Below are 21028 nucleotides of genomic sequence, written 5' to 3'. Positions count from 1 at the left end.
CAGAAATTCATAACTAGATTAATAAAAAATGATCAGGGTTCCGTATGCACATTGTGCAACAGGACGTTGTGCATATGCAGTTGTGTATGTGGAGTGTGGAAATGTGCAGATCAGGGTGCGGGGCAACATCACACTGATGGTCTGGGTTTTTAAAACCTTTTTTAAGTCTATGATCTGGTCAAGGTACTCCTGAAGCATCACTTCAGGAATGTAGAAGTGTGAATAGTCTATGGCCTCTGGTTTAAGTCCATGATGATTTGAGTTGCCTGTGTTGGAGCTGTGCAGAGTAATTATTTTAGGTTTAAACGTTTAGTCCAACTTTTTCTACAGGACACATTTTGATATGCCCCTCCTTGTTTTGTTCAGCTCAAATTTGTGATGAATTTTTGCCAAATAGAAAATTACTGGAAAAATTTGGCATTTCAATTTTCAAACAGCAGGGGGCACTTATTAGAGGGAGGCCAAAGGGCGTGGAAGGCAGAGGGTGTAACGCAGGTGCGCATCTCATAACAGGTGCCCCGTGACGTCACACCCTGGTTACTGGAGCGCAAGAGAGAGATTTTCTTCCAAGGAACTTTACTTATAATGTCTATGCCGGATGTGGAGACACTTTTTATGAAGTATTTTTTTTTGTTTTCAGCTTTTTAACTTCGATTTGATTAACGTTAAACCTATTTTAGACGAATATAGCCTTAGGATAATTGGATGAAAGAGGAAATGGGTAACAAAAAGGAAGAGAGCTCGGTCGCGGAGTCGGAATATGGTGAGTTTATTTTACATCACCTGTTACTTGGGCAGTTTTTATGAAACCGAGTGCTGTTTCTGCAGTTATTCTCCAGACTACTTACTTTTTCAAGTGATAACACAGGCAGTTCCTTATTAGTGGTGCGTTCTTATTATATTTGTGGCAATTGTGCGAATTTGACAACATGTAAGTACAGTAGTCTAATAGTAACAATTTGTGATTTTTTTTTATTTTATTCGTTATTATACAATTAATAAGGGTGTGTCCAAACTTTTGGCTGGTACTGTAAATATCATTTTTACATTTCCAGTACCAGTCAAAGATAACATTCAAAGGCAAAGATAACATTTAATTTGCCAGACTCTGAAAATGCCTCATGAAATATATAAATATATATATATATAAAAATAACAAAGGTATTTGACAAAGGTAATACAGACACCTACATTAGGATATTGCATAAATTAAACTATAAATATATTATTTGTGTATTTATACTTATGCAACAAAAGCCTTCCAATCCCATTTCAATCTCTGTAAGGTTATATCACATTCTCACTTAGCATTAAAGTATATTTTTTTAAGGTTTTAGCATAAGGCAAATGATGAAAGAGGATGTAGGCCTGTATATTTTTGGGAAAATAGGCTGTGTTGTTTGACGGACATTGTCCTTACAGAGCCATGTTTTGCATGTCTATTTCTGGGTGTTCTTGTGTAGTATGTTCCGGCTTACTGTCTTAATGTGTGCCTTACCTCCCCACCTTTTTCAAGAATGAGTCTCAGTGTCATGATATTTCCTATATAGGGCACTACTCTGACCAGGACCTACAGGCTTGTTTGCATGTGGAGTGGAGTGGAGTCTGTTGACAATATGGGAGTTCTCAAACTGTACCTGGATGCTAGTGCAAACAAATTCTGCATTGACAAATAGGAGACATGGATCTAAATGTAATAAGACAATTAACAGCAGCTACACCAAAACCCGAGCCTGGTAGACTTCAACAAACCCCAAAATTCAACCATCACTTAAATATTGCAGTTGGGAGCATCAGCAGACAGAGGCAATCTGTCCATTTTGTTTTCCATTAAGAAACTAAATTCACAGGGGTTCTCCCTACCGTTTAGGCCAGGATCCTGTGTACCTTTGTTTTCTTATGAGAAAGCAAACATGTATCCCTACAAGTTCTGAACAACCTCTGATAGCTGCGTTGGTCTGTTTCCTTGTGAAAGATTTGTATGTTATTGAGTGATGTTCTTCCTGGTCAGCAGCCCTTGACGTCAGTAGGCTTTTGTAAACTGATGTCATGTGAGGTACATAATTGTGTTGGGGTTAAAGCTGAAAAGTCTTTCGCTATGCTGCTAATCATTGACCTGTTAAGCTATTTATATGTGCTAGGCCAACACCGTAGAACATCATGGCAATACCATGTTTAAAAGCCAATGATTTCATTGAAAATGGATCACAGTGATTTCTCAGCCTTGTTGGACATTGACACGCTTTCTGTTACTCATAATTGGCTCTGGTCTTGGCCTGGCTTTTAGTCATTTGAGATGCTGCTGGAACAACAAATGTCTCCTAGGTCGCCTGCACTCTTATCCTCTGAAGGCTCAATGCCAGTAAACAAAAGCCAGCAGTTCGTAAGAGGGTAGGGTGTAGTAAAACATTTACCACTAAATTAGTTTACTTCTGCTGGTCTCACAGGTCTACACATGCTTATACACGTAAACGCATGTCCACACACACACACACACACAGAGACACACACACACACACGGGACCAAAATGTATTAAATTTCTTTTGAGATACCACAACAATCTTATTTATAGCTGTGGGCATATGTATTGGCACCCTTGCACTCATGTCAAAAAAAACATAGTCTCTTAAAAGAAGTTGTTCACCAAAGTATTTGGTCCCCACAATTGTTGAGTTCAACATTGCAGTCCAAGATGGCTTGGTATTCTACTGATTAATGATGCCATGCACACATTTGAGGCACCCAGTACCAGAGGCAGCAAAGCAACCCTAAAACAATACTGAACATCCTCCAAGTTTGACCCTAGGGAAGGTGTGCTTTTCTTTGAAGGCGTCAGTTTGTTTTCTGTAAACATAGAGATGGTGTTCTTTACAAACAAGAAACCAGGCAAGCCTAGTTCAGCCGGACCGCAATAAAATGTATTAATCGTGGTTGCCCTCTCGAGAATCGAACCCGGTTTGTCCACGTGAAAGTGATTGTCGTTCACCATTACTCATTAACATCACACCAAGTTTGAATATTTTGTTAGGCACCATTAACTGGCGTTAAACTGTGTAATGTTTCTTATTAAGTTTACCTCCACCACAAATAGTATATATGAACTGTTTGACTTTTGCCACTGGCTGTTTTAAAAGCTTATTAGCCATTTGTGAATGACATTAACACAATAACTACTTTATCAATATAGGTGACGATAACTTACTTTTTTGTCAATTGAAAAGACGAGAGAATCGTGTAGCCAGCAAAGTATTTGTCTATCCTGAATAAATCCTGAGACATAATTCGTAAATCCACCAGAAATAGTCTCAATATAATAAACCGTTTCATTTTAGGCTTCCCATAACGTATCTACTCAAGGTTGTAGCCAGCGAGGTTTTTGTCTATCCTGAACAAATCCCTGGCCATTTTAACAGCTAATTAGCCATTTGTGAATGACATAGATACAGTATCAATCAATATAGGTGACGATAACCAGTGATGGCCATTTGAGGCTTCATTAGCATTATTTTAGCAGCAGGATATTATGCTGGCAGCACCTAGATTTTCTTTATCACAATAAAAGCCATAATTAAAAATGTATAAGGCAATATAGTTAACAATCTAGTCTGTGAAAAGGAACAGACAAGAATAACATTGGAACATAAAAAAATAAAATGTGCAGGCACGATTAACTACAGTATATCACAAAAGTGAGTATGTAAATATTTGATTATATCTGTTCATGTGAAAACACTGAAGAAATTACACTTTGCTACAATGTAAAGTAGTGAGTGTACAGCTTGTATAACAGTGTAAATTTGCTGTCCCCTCAAAATAACTCAACACACAGCCATTAATGTCTAAACTGCTGGCAACAAAAGTGAGTACACCCCTAAGTGAAAATGTCCATATTGGGCCCAATTTGCCATTTTCCCTCCCCGGTGTCATGTGACTCGTTAGTGTTACAAGGTCTCAGGTGTGTTAAATTTGGTGTCATCGCTCTCACACTCCCTCATACTGGTCACTGGAAGTTCAACATGGCACCTCATGGCAAAGAACTCTCTGAGGATCTGAAAAAAAGAATTGTTGCTCTACATAAAAATGGCCTAGCCAATAAGAAGATTGCCAAGACACTGATACTGAGCTGCAGTATGGTGGCCAAGACCATACAACGGTTTAACAGGACAGGTTCCACTCAGAACAGGCCTCGCCATGGTCGACCAAAGAAGTCGAGTGCACGTGCTCAGTGTCATATCCAGGGGTTGTCTTTGGGAAATAGACATAAGAGTGCTGCCAGCATTGATGCAGAGGTTGTAGGGGTGGGGGGGTCACCCTGTCAGTGCTCAGACCATACGCCGCACACTGCATCAAATTGGTCTGCATTGCTGTCGCCCACGTGAAAGGGATTGTCGTTCGCCATTACTCATTAACATCACGGCAAGTTAGAATATTTTGTTAGGCACCATTAACTCGCGTTAAACAGTTAACACTTTTGACATTTTCACTTAGGGGTGTACTCACTTTTGTTGCCAGCAGTTTAGACATTAATGGCTGTGTGTTGAGTTATTTAAAGGGGACAGCAAATTTACACTGTTATACTCACTACTTTACATTGTAGCAAAGTGTCATTTCTTCAGTGTTGTCACATGAAAAGATATAATCAAATATTTACAAAAATGTGAGGGGTGTACTCACTTTTGTGAGATACTGTATATTAACTTATATAGTTCAATGATGGCTTTTATTTTGAAAAAGAAAATCTGAGTTAGCATTGCTAGCATAATATCCTGCTGCCAGAAGAATGGTAATGAAGCCTCGAATGGCCATCACTAACGATAACTGACTTTTTTGTCAAGTGAAAAGACGAGAGAATCGTGAAGCCAGCAAAATGTTTGTCTATCCAGAATAAATCCTAATATCCACCAGAACCGTTTTATTTTAGGCTTCCTATTACGTAGCTACGTGAAGTTGTAACCAGCGAAGTTTTTTATTTCCTGAACCTCAGGCATAATGCATTTAGAGTGTTATGGGAGGCGAACACGGGACCTGTTGTTCCAGAGCCCCCGTCTCTAACCACTACGCTATTTGACGTCTGTCACTCACTCACTCAGAGACATTTGCATAATGCATTTAGAGTGTTATGGGAGGCAAACACAGGACCTGTTGTTCCAGAGCCCCCGTCTCTAACCACTACGCTATTTGACGTCTGTCTGTCTGACTCACTCACTCACTCACTCACTCACTCACTCACTCACTCACTCACTCACTCACTCACTCACTCACTCAGAGACATTTGCCCTTGAGTCGAGCTGGTACCATGCAGTGGTAAAGCGCTGTAGGTTTCCTACCATACAACACACTTTCATTGATTGGGCAATGGGTTGTGTGAGTTGAAACTGTCATACCTTTTGTTTGAAGGTCAGCTTGAATCTGTCTGGCATTCAATCAAGGTGGTTTTTCCACCATTCAATCCTTTGCTGTGTTCTTCCATCAAGTTTTCTCTTGCTGCCATGTCCAAGGCTACAGTGACATTATTAATATAATTAAAATAAGACCACTATGGTCTCTGGAGATCATAGTGGTCTTATTATGTAGCCTTGAGATTATTCTTGCTTGTATCTGACCTCTTCAGACGGTTCTCTGGTTTATTTTCCCTCATTGTGGTTCACACAGTGGTACAAATCAGGAGAGGGACTTCCTTTCTATATAAACGGGTTGAATTTGTCGTTTTCATATGTCTGGAACCAGCAACTTCCCAAAAGTGAGTTGAATTCCAAAGTAATGGAGAATCTCATTTCACACTTCATACACAGGCACAATTCAAAGTGATTTACGTTAAAACACATTACATCAGAAATAATAGAATTGCATTTAGCATTAAAGACAAAGCAAATAAAATAAAAAACATCAAATTTAAGATGGCTAAAAGAATATTGAAAGATTAATTATTAGTAACCTGCTTCAAATCTAATTATTTCGAACATCTTCCAGAAGGTGCCGATAATATTGTATGGGCCATTTTAGGATTTCTTTGTGGAATAAGCTATTCGTTTATTATTGAAATTATATAGATTTTATGGTTCTGTTCCACTGCAGACCAAAAAAATACTTTGTGGATACCAACATAATTTCATCTGTTTCTAGAAGAAATTGTGCATTATTTGAATGGGTGCCAATACTTTTTGCAACAACTTATATAGTGTATTTCCAGTTAGCTGAACCATTGTGAAACCCGGATTCAAATCCTTCTTTCAGATTAGAATAGGGGTCACATATAGGTTTATGATTTCAAATGTATTCGTTTTGTTCAACTTTAGAATTTTAGATACAACATGCAGCACATTTTAACATCTATTTAATATAAATAACAAATTATTAATAACAGTTAATTTTGAAACCATAGCATGTGCTGAGAATTTTATAAATGTTTTTGTGCAAGTGAAATTATTTATTTTTAAAATAATGGTTAAATCATGTAATTACATAATTGATTTTTAAACTAACCACTGCTTTATTACCATGCTGGTTTAATCCTACTATACTGTTGAGGATTTCTGGTTCTAACAAGTATTGTAATACATGTGCATGCAACCTTCCCTATTGTGTATACAATGATTAACATACCCTCCCAAAATAAATAAATACCTCTGCTTATATGCCTCTAATAGTTAACTCTTCACACCACTCTCTGTCCCAGGTCAGGCCTGATGACTTAAAGCTAAAGAAATATGCATTGTTTAAGCAATAAACGTGTCCTGACATCATAGGGTCAATGTTTTGTAGTGTCCAAACATCCTGATTAAGAGCAGACATTATGAGAGAATACAGGCACTACAAACCTAGCATTGGTTAGAATCATTGCCAGTCCATTTCCAGGGTGTTATTTGCTCAAAACCGTCCCCTTTGTGTACTGCAATCTGATATTCCTTTACAGCTGGCACTGAGGCAGAGGAACAGGTTTTATGGTTGGTGCTTGCATTTCTTCTCTCTCTTACTATACCTGACTATACTCTCAGGTTAAGCCTAACAGACTATACAGCTGATTTAATCAATCAAATGTATTTATAAAGCCCTTTTTACAAAGTGCTTTTACAAAACATATTTAGAGCATATGTAATGAAATAATTAGGTTATGTGTATTCTGTTAGTTGGATGAGACATTCTGCCTCACTTCACTTCTTTCAGGCTAAGGCTTGTTTTGTAGCCACATCCAAACATACAGTATAATATAATACAGCATATTTTGTAGCCAAATCCAAACATACAGTATAATATAATACAGTATATTTTGTAGCCACATCCAAACATACATATCCAAAAATGCATAATAAAGTTAGAATGTTTAGTACTTGTTTGTATATACATTGCATGCAATGATCGCCTGAAGTCTGTGAACCACAGACATCACCAGATGCCAGATATCTTTCCTAGTGATGCTCTGCAAAGCCTGTATGGCAACCATCTCATATTCCTGCTTGTTTCTGGACCTGTTTCCCTTCATATCTTTAGCATGTGAAAGGCATGCTAAATAGGACTTGGATTGGGTACATTTCTTGGCCAGTCAATCACTTTTTAGTCCTGAAAAAAATCATTTGTAGCTGTGGGAGTATTGTTTTGGTCATTGTGTTGCTGCGTGATCTTTTGCTATTAAATTAGTTTGGAGGCAATCTTGTATCTAAGGAGGCATTATGTTTTCTGTACACTTCAGAGCTCCTGTTGCTGCGGTTACACTTAACAGAAACATCAACATAATATTCAGAAATGGCTGAGATTTTACAGTTAATGTAAGGAAATCAGTCAATTTATAAATCCATTAGGTCCTAGAACATTTCTGGGATATTTTATTTGAGCTCATGAAAGGTTGTATTTTTTGGTAATCCACTGTAGAGGTCTTCTTTCTTCTACCAGGTTGTTTGCCACTGCTGAGGTCACAAGTGCTTACTTTTAAAAAAAATATACTTATCACTTAATTTCGGCAGTCATAATGTTTTGGCTAATGTCTTTGATTTGTTCTGATTTAACTTCCTCATGATGGACATCTTGACTTGTATTGACACTTCTTTGGTCATCAAAACTATAACTTTCATTTGTCTGAAGTTAAATTGCAAACATGATTTTGGCCAAGCCAAGGTAAGTTCTTAAGAGGGACCTTGTCTATTCTGAGCGACTATGACCGGCATGTTTTCAGTTAAAACTACTAATGGCAAATGTGAGAGCTTGAATGGGCCTTCCCTTAAAAAGTACTCTCTGTTCTCTCACATACAGATCCTTATCATTGGGGCAACCTTTATTTCAGTAATATTTTCATAAACCACCAGATTAACTTTTGGAAAACAGACTTTTAATGTAGAAGGGCTGATGAGATATGTTTTGAGAAATGTTTGGACTCTGCTGCAGGAGAATGAATCTGGTTGAGAGAATGCCAAGAGTGTGCAGAGCTGTCAAGGCATTTTTGATTTAACACGGTTATTACATGATTCCATGTACATATTATTTCAGTTTTGATGTCTTCACTGTTATTCTACAATGTGGACAGCAATAAAAATTAATAAATACCCTAGAACGAGTAGGTGTGTCCATCATTTTTACTGATACTGTATATACAACTATCTCTCACAAAGTTCCAAAGAGATGCTCTAGTGTTCCAGGAAGTGACTTGAAGCAATATAATTCCAGTCACGAACATACCTTTCCACTGTTTAAGTATACTGTACAGCCTGTAATATGACCTATAAAGCATATTGTTTTGCTCCATTTCCTCCTCCTTGAGTTGAAGACTGTTGTTCATTAACTCAATGAGTTGCCTACTAACAAAGGCCAGTCTCGGTGCTAAGCAACAACACACACACTCCAGTCCTCAACACCAAACCTCTTCTCCCCATGGACTCACCTACAGTTGAGATCCACCCAAAATACCATCACCAAGTGTTGTTTTTCCCCATGTACCTTACCTGATCTGACTATATGTAAACAGGCGACTGACTAAAAATATTAAACTGCACTTATTAGATCAGCATTTAAAAAAAAAATTGTGTTCATGTTGTGTATTGTTACACATTAATTGGAAAGAAATATGCTTTTAGAAAATACTTCTTGAATTATTTTATTGACCATGCACTTCTCCGCCTTCTCTTTTCAGGGGAACCTGCTCAGTATGACCCCACTTTTAATGGACCCATTCGAAAAAGGTAGCTTATCTCTTCAACATAGTTTCATCTTGTTGCTGTATGCATAGTTGCAGTTGTATGTCTTAAGTGCCTTTGGTTTCTGTAGTGCCACTGGGTTCCTTAGCCCGGGCCCATTTTTGACACAGCAATGCTCAATATCAGGTTGTGTAATGTTGTCCCTCCCTTCTTCCGCAGAGGCTGCACGGACATCATCTGCTGTGTCCTGTTCATGCTCGTCATCCTTGGCTACATGGTGGTTGGAATTTTGGGTAAGACAGGCCTGGGAGGACATACCTGTTTCTCCTTCTCTCACATGCTCGTTGTGTGTGTATTGCTTTTGTCTCTTTCTGTCCAGGTTATGCTGCTTGATTGCTGGGGTTATCTGTCAATCTCTGACTACATCCCTTTTTAATGCTTTGATATGCCACAGCCTGCCATAATACTTTATGCAAATGTAGTACTAGCAGGTAGAACTCTTGTCTGGCCATGCTGGCTGAACAGTACAACAATGACATAAACACTCTTGTCCCTGCCTCAATTTCAACTGCTTGTCAAAACGGCACTATATTGGGATGGAGACTGCCGCTGCTGTAATTAACGGGGCGACCACCTTGCATGTGTGACTCAAATCCAGAGCAGTTACAAAGTAGGACTTCGACAACCATTAGCTTTAATCAAGTAAATTCCATCAGCTATATAGACAATATCAATTGTCATGAACACATTTAAATAACGTTAACGTCAAATGTAAATGGAATTTGTTTATCTCGCTGCATCGTAAGGTGAAACACATGAACGTGCAGAGCTTTGTCCAGAACACTGACCTGAAGGTACAAACTCAACCACAACGTTGTTTCCTGGTAACTAACATGGCGCTCTCCTTCAAACAAGTGCTTTTACTGGTGATAGTGGACTTCTTTCGGCACCAGTTTGAGATGGTTTTTATTTGCCTCCCAACAAACAAAATCCGATTATTTTTATGGAGCTGGAAGGACTTACAGAACCAGACTTCCTACATCCGATCATCCGACTGCAAAACACATTGTGCGGAACGTCTTTAGACTTCAGTATCTGCGGGGTGGTGACGCGTGACTATTTACATTTTCTTCCGTTTACACAGTAAACAAATGTTTCTCTGATGCAAATCTGGCATCAAGTTTCGTTTTTCTAAATTGAACTATTGTAGTTTAAAACCCATATCACTTATATAGAGTCAATCCAGCAGCCTGATAATAAACCAGATTTAACGTATAGCCAATATAAATATCTTAAACTAAATGTTCGGTGGGCTGTAGAATACAAAACAAACCGAATTAAGTACTTCATGTTCATAAGCTCTATATGTTAAATATATGAGTCACTTGTTATACATGTTTTCTTGAAATGTGGTAAATTCTGTCTTCATTGGATGTTGACGTGGTTTCATTTCATATTTCCTCAAGCTTGGCTTTATGGTGATCCCCGGCAGGTCCTCTACCCACGGAACTCTGCCGGAATGTACTGTGGCATCGGCGTTTATAAGTAAGGGCCTGTCTCTGTGTCTTGTTTAAATCGCTAATGAGCAACAATCATTTAATATCATTTTTTCATCTGGTTTAGACACTTAAGGACTACATAATATGGTTGTGGCCATGGACGCAACTGAGAAATCTGGCCAAATTTGGGTTGATCATTTTAAATTAGCTTACCTGTGTACATAAATTATAATTGTCATCTCATTCCAAGTTCACCACTGGCATTGAACTGTGGCCGTTTCCTTTTCCCAGAGATCAACCCAGTGTGTTCTACTACAACATACTGAAATGTGCCGCGTCCTTAAACGTGATCGCTGCCACACTTAACGGGTTACAATGTCCCACAACACAGGTATGGCCACCCAAAGGTGTATCCCAGATATCTACTTCCTTTAAACATTAAGATTTATAACTTTTTGAACAGCTTCAATGTCCTATTCTTTGTAGGAGGGTGTGTTTATGGACAAATTAGTGCCTAAGTCAAATTGAATGCATTCGTAATGTTTTCACCAATCAATCAATCAATCAAATGTATTTATAAAGCCCTTTTTACAACAGCAGTTGTCACAAAGTGCTTTACAGAGACACCCAGCCTTAAACCCCAAGGAGCAAACAACAGTAGTGTTGAATTTCAGGCTGTTGAGGTTCATTCCAGCTGTCTTGGTTTTACCTTGAGGCCTTTCTGTCGTGGTCTCTATTTTATAAAATCTCATATGTAGGTGTGTATCTGGGGAAACAGTCCTGTTTTGAGTCACAAAGTGAAAATGTGTTCTCCCTGCAGGTGTGTGTACAACAGTGCCCCAATACATTCTGGGGTTTGAGTGTTACCGACTACCTTCCAGGTGTCAAACCTGCAAATGTCTTCAACCAGTCCCTCTGCTTGCCAACAATAAACCTGGAAAATACTAATCTTGTATGTTCCCTCCCATCCAAATTGAGCTTTTTAAATGTATTTTCTTTATTTGGTTATTTTATTATCAATGCCTCAATGCCCTTGGATTCTGTATTTTGTCATTAGGTTTAACAACAGGGTTGATTGTTTTGACATGTAGCCCAAGTTTGACATTCACTGTTAGTTCTTGTTCTTCGCCTGTCTCAGTCTGTTAAACAGATTGTAGATCGGGAGCTATGTCCGTACTTCTACACTCCTACAGTCTCTGGTGAGTGGGCCATTCCTGAGTTTACTTGATACAGAGCATTGATATTTATAACTTTTACAAAACCACTTAAAATGACTTGCTTTTCTTGGGTTTTTGTAATTTCTCCCTTTTTCTAGTATTTGGACGATGCTTGCCTGATGTTGGGGCTTTCAACGACATTCCCCCTTCCTTTGCTAATGTGTCAGGCTTGCCATCAAACATCAATGTTACAATCAGCGGCATCATGAATGCTACTGGGTAGGAGGTGTTCCTAAATGCACACTCTGTCACACACACTCACATACATACATACATACATATATTAATAACCTATATTTCTCACTCTCTTTCACTGCTAGTGGAAGCTCCCTAATTCAGTGAGTTATTGATCTCCTATCAATATAGTAGACTAGCGCTTATTTGTTGATGTCAGGTAGACATGTGTGTGTGTGTGTGTGTCTTGTGTAACTGACAAACACAGGTCATTGTCACGCTGGTTTTAGACGAGGCTAGCTTCAGCAGGCACATGGCTAGTAGAACATTCCTTTCAGCATTAATTTGTAAATAAAGTCTTGGTTTGATTTTGAGGAGACTATTTACATGTATAACAATGAAGTCCAGACAAAGGGTTCCAATCTTTTTTTATTTCAAATAAAACATTGAAAGGTACTCTAAAGAAAACACATGTTTTATCAGTGACACTTGTTAGTATTTGATACAGAAATAAGCCAAGGAGCTGTTTGTGTACTACTGTTATACAAGCTAAATATCTCTTAATAACTTTCGCTAGAATTCAGTGGTTCCCAACCTTTTTCTGTCACTGTAGCACCAACTGAATTTAACTATGCCCCTGAAAAACACCAATGTGTTCACTTGACCAGTAAGCCTGTGGTCTATTAAGTCTTCTCAAGTACCCTCAGTGAATAGGCCAAGAACCTGCTGGGATCCTAGTACCCCTGGCTGGGAACCATTGCGCTATAATCTGTGTAACATCTCCTAGTCACTACCAGTTGTCACCCCAAACTCATAATATTACCCTTTGTAGTGAGCACTAAAAAGTGTAACACAGCATTTTTACCATTATTTAAAAACACATATGTCTTTCCCTCTTGGTACCTCTCATCCCCTCTTATATTTTCTCTGCTTTCTCATCCTGTAACAGTCTTTGGTTATCTTGCTGTGTTCTCAAAATCTTTGGTTTGTTAAAATGTCTTCTCTCTGTGCCTTGTAGTGACATAACTAATGGATTCAATGCCAGGGATATTGGTGTGAAAATCTTTGAGGACTTTGCGTCGTCATGGCAGTGGGTTATCGCGTGAGTCTCTCTGTCTCAGCCTCAGCTCACATCACACCAGCCACTTACTTGTCAGTTCACAATTTCAGGAGGGTTGTACATGTATTGGCCAATTATTCTCTTTCAACTTGGTTGCAGTGGAGTTCAAATGTACATATACCCTGTATTCTGAGCATATTTCATTCAATAAACACTCAGGAATATATTAGACATACAATAATTATAAAAAAATACAATCCCAAAGACTGCGTGGGGACTTTAAAACAGTCAGTTTAATTCATAAGAGACTGACGTACCTCTGAATGCTATAATTTTTTTTAATTACAAGCTTCTTTGTAAATCAGGACAAACCGGTTGGTGTCAATAGCGTATGTGTTTTGCTTAAAATCTTTTTTGAATCTGTGGCTCTGACACTTGTGGTGGCTTGTCCTCCACGCCTTCTATTTAAATTCTAATTGATGTCTCATTTTTTTATCTATTCATTTGTATCATTCTCCTCTACCTTTTTAATTATAATCTCACTCTTTTCTTCTGCCTTTTAATTGGCTGTCTTTTACTCCTCTCTTCAGTGCTCTGGTCATAGCCATGGTGGTCAGCTTTCTGTTCCTCCTGCTGTTGAGGTTCATTGCTCCTGTTATCGTCTGGGTCCTCATACTGGGAGTGTTGGCAGTAGGGGCCTATGGTAAGTCGTTGTTACCACTTCTGTCCACCACTAACGTGTGCAGTTCTCTCTCTCTTTCACACGTTGCCATTGGTTTTAGCTTTTTCGAGGTGGTTGAAAATGTCTCTCTTTCTGTCTTTGTTTGTAGGAATATATCACTGCTGGTGGGAATACGACAACTACAACAAGTTGAACGCCTCCATCAGTACTGTAGGCTTCACTACCAACTTCGGGGTGTACCTGCAAGTCAAGGAGACCTGGCTGGCCTTCTGTGAGTGTGACATTCTGCCTGCTCCTTTAAAGTCTCTGACACACAAGCCTTTCTGCTGACAACTTTGCACTGTTCTGTTTCGTTTCTGTCACTATCTCAGTGATAATAATATCTGTGGTGGAGGCCATTCTCCTCTTGACCCTCATCTTTCTGCGGACCAGAATCTTCATCGCCATCGCTCTCATCCAGGAGTCGAGCAAGTGAGTGGAATAAATGAGCCAATATACATACACCATGGCCTTTACATAAACACACACACACCAGTATTGTGAGAAATACTTCCTCTCCCCCAGGGCTATCAGTCACATGATGTCTACGCTGTTCTACCCCATCATCACATTCATCCTCCTGCTGGTGTGTGTGGCCTACTGGGGCATCACTGCTCTGTATCCTCTATCAGTCGTGTAGAAATCTCTGGCTGTTGTGTACTGTTTTGTACTCGGCACTCTCTGGACCCCACACTATGTTATTTCCACTTAACAGAGAATCTTTAGGTATCTTGCCACTTCAGGCACACAGGTGTACAACGTGGTGGCCCTGAACTCCACTCAGGGTACCTGTGGCCAAATCATGGGCAACGTGACCTGTGACCCCCAGGTAAACCCCCACCAAATTTCCAATGAGCAGTTCCGTTAAAACTCAGGCACAGTACAGGCACATGTGCGGACTAGGGATACAATGGTACATGGTATGTTATGGAACCGTTCGATATGCCCCCTATGGTTCAATACGCACACTTGAACCGCAGAGTTACGAAAATGTCGGTAATTATCCTATAATTTCTTAAACATGCTTATATTCCGCTGCAGACTACAAGCATGTTGTAGATTCAGATCCACAGAACCAGACAAGCAGCTTGTGAACAGGTAAGGCAGGCAACTGCTTGGGACCCCAGGCCGTTGAAGCTCTCCTGAGGGCTGAGAAACTTTACTCCACAGCAATGTCTCAAAATGTGGCAATCACAGTGACGGCAAACCCCTCCCCCTAAAACAACCAATGGACGATTTACAATGACATCTCAGTAGGAAACCTCCCTAAATGCACCCTATAAAGACAGGGGAGACTAAAAACAAATATTCTCTCAGCTCCAATGTTGAGCACGAGTGAGGCCAAGAAAAGCAAATTTGAAGAGGCAGTGCCGTCTTTCAAATTTGCTCTGTGGGAACATTTGGGATTCAGCGTTCAATATGAACACCATAACCACTACTGTCTACAAGCATTGCTTTGCCACTGTCGGCTACTTGAGTGGAAACACTTGTAACATGATGACATCATTCATAACGAAACCGTACCGTTACCATGACACACAAACTACGATGGTTACCGAACCATGGGCCCACTGTACCGTTGCATCCCTAGTGCGAAACAGGGAGACATAGTAGAGGAAGCAAAGACTCTTAAGGCACATATAGGGATCGAACGGGTATCTGCGACACAGAAGTGTTAACCCCTACACCAGCCTGTGTACAGGCCTGTACAGAACATGGACATTTTATTAACCCTTGAACAGTATTTTCCCCCTGTGATGTGGTCTCTCAGCAAACAGCTATCTGGCCCACAAAGACTAAAGTTAGCCACATCAACACACGTCCTAATTGTTAACTGCAAATGAAATAACTGTACACTGCTCTGAAATCTCCTTCACACCTAATGTCCATATCCATAACATATTGTTCATATATGTTGATCTCAAGTCGATTTTATATAGACACTATTCTTTATACTATGTATGTACTGTACAATGTACACTCACCTAAAGGATTATTAGGAACACCTGTTCAATTTCTCATTAATGCAATTATCTAATCAACAATCACATGGCAGTTGCTTCAATGCATTTAGGGGTGTGGACCTGGTCAAGACAATCTCCTGAACTGTCAGAATGGGAAAGAAAGGTGATTTAAGCAATTTTGAGCGTGGCATGGTTGTTGGTGCCAGACGGGCCGGTCTGAGTATTTCACAATCTGCTCAGTTACTGGGATATTCACGCACAACCATTTCTAGGGTTCACAAAGAATGGTGTGAAAAGGGAAAAACATCCAGAATGCGGCAGTCCTGTGGGCAAAAATGCCTTGTTGATGCTAGAGGTCAGAGGAGAATGGGCCGACTGATTCAAGCAGACAACCTTGAGGCGGATGGGCTACAACAGCATAAAACCCCACCGGGTACCACTCATCTCCACCACAAATAGGAAAAAGAGGCTACAATTTGCATGAGCTCACCAAAATTGGACAGTTGAAGACTGGAAGAATATTGCCTGGTCTGATGAGTCTCGATTTCTGTTGACATTCAGATGGTAGAGTCAGAATTTGGCGTAAACAGAATGAGAACATGGATCCATCATGCCTTGTTACCACTGTGCAGGCTGCTGGTGGTGGTGTAATGGTGTGGGGGATGTTTTCTTGGCACACTTTAGGCCCCTTGGGCATAGTTTAAATGCCACGGCCTACCTGAGCATTGTTTCTGACCATGTCCATCCCTTTATGACCACCATGTACCCATCCTCTGATGGCTACTTCCAGCAGGATAATGTACCATGTCACAAAGCTCGAATCATTTCAAATTGGTTTCTTGAACATGACAATGAGTTCACTGTACTGAAATGGCCCCCACAGTCACCAGATCTCAACCTAATAGAGCATCTTTAGGATGTGGTGGAATGGGAGCTTCGTGCCCTGGATGTGCATACCACAAATCTCCATCAACTGCAAGATGCTATCCTATCAATATGGGCCAACATTTCTAAAGAATGCTTTCAGCACCTTGTTGAATCAATGCCACGTAGAATTAAGGCAGTTCTGAAGGCGAAAGGGGGTCAAACACAGTATTAGTATGGTGTTCCTAAGAATCCTTTAGGTGAGTGTATATGATGTCTACTCGCAGCACCTTCCCACCAAGTGCAGTTGTAGGTATGTCTAAACGTAATTGGCAAATAATGGTGATTTCAATTGTAATCTTCCCTTCCTCTTTCACCGTCCCCTCAGACGTTCAACTCTTCAGACTACCCGGGTTGCCCATCAGCGCGCTGCGTCTTCATCATGTATAACACCCAGGGCCTATGGCAGAGGAACATGTTCAACCTGCAGATCTACAATGTGGTGGCCTTTCTCTGGTGCATCAACTTTGTCCTCGCCCTGGGTCAGTGCACCCTGGCCGGGGCCTTCGCCTCCTACTACTGGGCCTTCAGCAAGCCCTCGGACATCCCCACCTTCCCGCTGTCGCAGGCCTTCATTCGCACGCTAAGGTGAGATGGTTTCGTGTTGGGATGGGGATGTGTGCCCTAACCATGCCCACCAGAGTGTCCGCCAACAACGTACCGGAAGCACTAATCATTCCAGAATGCAATTAGTATTTTGTTAGCGTTTCCATTAGACAAACGCATTTGTGTGTTTGCGTGATAAGTGCTGTGCTGCCTATTTGTCGGTTTGTGCTTTAATGAAAACGTGTTTGAAGCAGCTTTTCCATTCGTCTGTCTCTTGTCTGTCTGTTTCCTTTAGATATCATGTCGGCTCCCTGGCGTTCGGGGCGCTCATCCTAACCCTTGTCCAGCTGGTCCGTATCATCCTGGAGTACCTGGACCACAAGACCAGAGGTGAGGCTGACTGTCCTGTAGTACAACATCAGAACCTCTTAATGTGGTGTCTTAACCAATACTTTAATTTCCTAGTGAATGCCAGTTGTCAAAGCAAGTTTCATGTTTTTTTTTTGCAATCAATCTGTACAAAATACCCTATAATGGCTTTCACTAGGTTTAGAAATGTGGTTTAGAAATGTGTCAAAACAAAACTGATGTATAATTTCCATGAATGGTTAAGTGTGTCCAGACTTCTAACTGTACTCCAAGTATTCAGACCCTTTTGCCAGTTACACTCCAGATTGAGCTCTGATGTATCCTGTGGCCTTTGGTCATCTGTGAGATTTCTCTAAAACTTGATTTCAGTTCACCTATGGCAAATTCAATTGATTCAGTGCAGAAGGAACACCAGTAATGTTTGGCTTGTGTCTCTGTTCCTCCAGCGGCTCAAAACCCCTGTGCTAGGTTCCTTTTTTGCTGTCTGAAGTGTTGCTTCTGGTGCCTGGAGAAGTTCATCAAGTTCCTAAACAGAAATGCTTACATCATGGTCAGTCTCTGCTACGCGGCCATCATCACAAAGTCCTGTTAACTACAACTCCCTGTCAGTCCAACTCCCTCAGTTTCGACCAGTGCGCCGTACTTTCCTATAATCTAACACACATTCCTCAAAATCCCACAGATTGCAGTTTATGGGAAAAACTTCTGTGTTTCTGCGAAAAATGCTTTCCTCCTTCTAATGAGGAACATTGTCAGGTGTGTACACTATTGCCTGTTTGTTGAGCTTGGGAAACGGAGGCTTTTACCCATTTAGAAAGTGGCATTTGATTGTGCGCTGTGTGACCCTGGGACGCGCTGACCATGTTTCTCCCCTCAGGGTGGTGGTCCTGGATAAAATCACAGACCTGCTGCTGTTCTTCGGGAAGCTGCTAGTGGTGGGCGGAGTCGGTAAGAGGGCAGCGGAGGTGTTGTCGTAGTTTGGATTGGCAGCTCCTGCCATGCATTTGGTGGACAAGAAGTGTGATTGGATTATCTGTCTAAATGCATTTCACCTACATCCAATTCTGGTCCACCTCACAGGTGTCCTGGCCTTCTTCTTCTTCTCGGGAAGAATAATTCTACCTGGCAGCAGTTTCCGTCCGCAAATGCTTCACTATTACTGGATGCCCATTATTGTAAGTGTGTGTGTGTGTGTACATACAGGCATTCCATAGTGGAAGAGAATACCAAGCTGTCCACAATTGTATGTGTGTGTGTGTGTGGGGGGAGGCCAACACTGATAGTGGTGTGTGTATGTCTTTGTAACGACAGGTTGTTATTGTGGGAGCGTACCTCATTGCTCATGGATTCTTCAGTGTGTACAACATGTGTGTGGACACGCTCTTCCTCTGCTTCTGTGAGTATGGTCCCTCCAGCAACATACACCACTATATTACACAACACGCTGAACACTGACGCATTAGTAACACACGTCACTGTAGCATAGAGAATACACCATCAGCCGTAACATTATGACCACTGACAGGTGAAGTGAATAACACTGATACACCCATCAGCCATAACATTATGACCACTGACAGGTGAAGTGAATAACACTGATACACCCATCAGCCATAACATTATGACCACTGACAGGTGAAGTGAATAACACTGATTATCTCGTTATTGTGTCACCTGTCAGTGGGTGGGATATATTAGGCCGCAAGTGAACATTTTGTCCTCAAAGTTGATGTGTTAGAAGCAGAAAAAATGGGCAAACGTAAGGATCTGAGCGACTTTGACAAGGGCCAAATTGTGATGGCTAGACGACTGGGTCAGAGCATCTCCAAAACTACAGGTCTTGTGGGGTGTTCCTGGTCTGCAGTGGTCAGTAACTATCAAAAGTGGTCCAAGGAAGGAAAAGTGGTGAACTGGCAACAGGGTCATGGGTGGCCAAGGCTTATTGATGCATATGGGGAATGAAGGCTGGCCCGTGTGGTCCGATCCAACACACAAGCTACTGTGGCTCAGATTGCTAAAAAAAATATCATGCTAGTACTGATAGAAAGGTGTCAGAACACACAGTGCATCGGTTTGTTGCGTATGGGGCTGAGTAGCCGCAGACCAGTCAGGGTGCCCATGCTGACCCCTGTCCACTGCCGAAAGTGCCTACAATGGGCACATGAGCATCAGAACTGGACCATGGAGCAATGGAATAATAGAATAATGGTCTGATGAATAATGTTTCCTTTTACATCACATGGATGGCCAGGTGCGTGTGCGTCGTTTACCTGGAGAACACATGGCATCAGGATGCACTATGGGAAGAAGGCAAGACGGCGGAGGCAATTCTCTGCTGGGAAACCTTGGGTCCTGCCATTCATATGGATGTTACTTTGACACGTACCACCTACCTAAGCATTGTTGCAGACCATGTGCACCCTTTCATGGCAACGGTATTTCCTGATGGCATTGGCCTCTTTCAGCAGGATAATGTGCCCTGCCATGAAGCAAAAATGGGTCATGGATTGGTTTGAGGAACACAACAATGAGTTCAAGGTGTTGACTTGGCCTCCAAATTCCCCAGATCACAATCCAATCGAGCATCTGTGGGATGTGCTAGACAATCAGGTCTGATCCATGGAGGTCTCACCTCGCAACTTACAGGACTTATAGGATCTGCTGCTAACGTCTTGGTGCCAGATACCACAGCACACCTTCAGCTCTAGTGGAGTCCATGCCTCGACGGTCAGGGCTGTTTTGGCGGTAAAAGGGGGACCTACACAATATTAGGTGGTCATAATGTTATGTCTGATTCATAAGTGTATAGCAAACACTAACGCATTAGCAACACACCGGACCATACAGAATATAGTGAACACTTGTTCTTAACAATGCTACAGTTCTCGATTCATTACACACATTCAAATTAACACACCTGCCTTGATTTTGTATCCCCTCGTTTATTCTTTTCTCACAGTGGAGGACTTGGAGCGACATGACGGTTCGGTGCAGAAGCCATATTACATGTCCAAAAACCTGATGAAAATCCTCAACAAAAAGAACCAGGGACCTAAGAAGGGCAAGGACAAGAATTAAGGGAGTGGCGTATTGTGAGATATTACTGTGCAGCACAGTCACTTTCAACATCCTTTAACAATCTTGAAGCACAAAACCTTTAACTCTTTTTTTCTTAGAACCTTGAGCCTAATTTGTTTTCCTGCTCCTAATATGCCAACGTTTACACGTTTTCTCTTTTTTGCACTTTCAGTGGGAGAATACATGTGCATGTGTCAATTCATAGTGAACGTAAGAATATGAAATGTTTTCTTACATTCCAACTATGCCTTCTATCAATATTAAGTGACCAAAACCTGAGTAATATACAGGTGCTGGTCATAAAATTAGAATATCATCAAAAAGTTGATTTATTTCAGTAATTCCATTCAAAA

At 40.8% G+C, this 21028-nt stretch overlaps 1 protein-coding gene across 1 annotated transcript; it reads left to right on the top strand.

Annotated features, from left to right (window-relative positions):
• Nucleotides 1–546: 546 nt before the first annotated feature.
• On the top strand, nucleotides 547–21028 carry slc44a4 (solute carrier family 44 member 4). The gene is made up of 22 exons (XM_010900186.4): nucleotides 547–763; nucleotides 9120–9168; nucleotides 9343–9416; nucleotides 10590–10668; nucleotides 10914–11013; nucleotides 11443–11574; nucleotides 11761–11821; nucleotides 11938–12058; nucleotides 13032–13115; nucleotides 13664–13776; nucleotides 13904–14026; nucleotides 14127–14226; nucleotides 14320–14412; nucleotides 14521–14623; nucleotides 17011–17270; nucleotides 17524–17618; nucleotides 18044–18147; nucleotides 18280–18353; nucleotides 18475–18545; nucleotides 18678–18772; nucleotides 18909–18993; nucleotides 20557–21028. Exons 1-22 carry the CDS (start codon nucleotides 706–708, stop codon nucleotides 20673–20675), a joined length of 2193 nt encoding a protein of 730 aa, XP_010898488.2. The 5' UTR covers nucleotides 547–705; the 3' UTR covers nucleotides 20676–21028.

This window comes from Esox lucius, chromosome 10 (assembly GCF_011004845.1).
Source record: "Esox lucius isolate fEsoLuc1 chromosome 10, fEsoLuc1.pri, whole genome shotgun sequence".
Taxonomy (NCBI): domain Eukaryota; kingdom Metazoa; phylum Chordata; class Actinopteri; order Esociformes; family Esocidae; genus Esox; species Esox lucius.
This window is presented reverse-complemented; position numbering and strand designations above follow the sequence as displayed.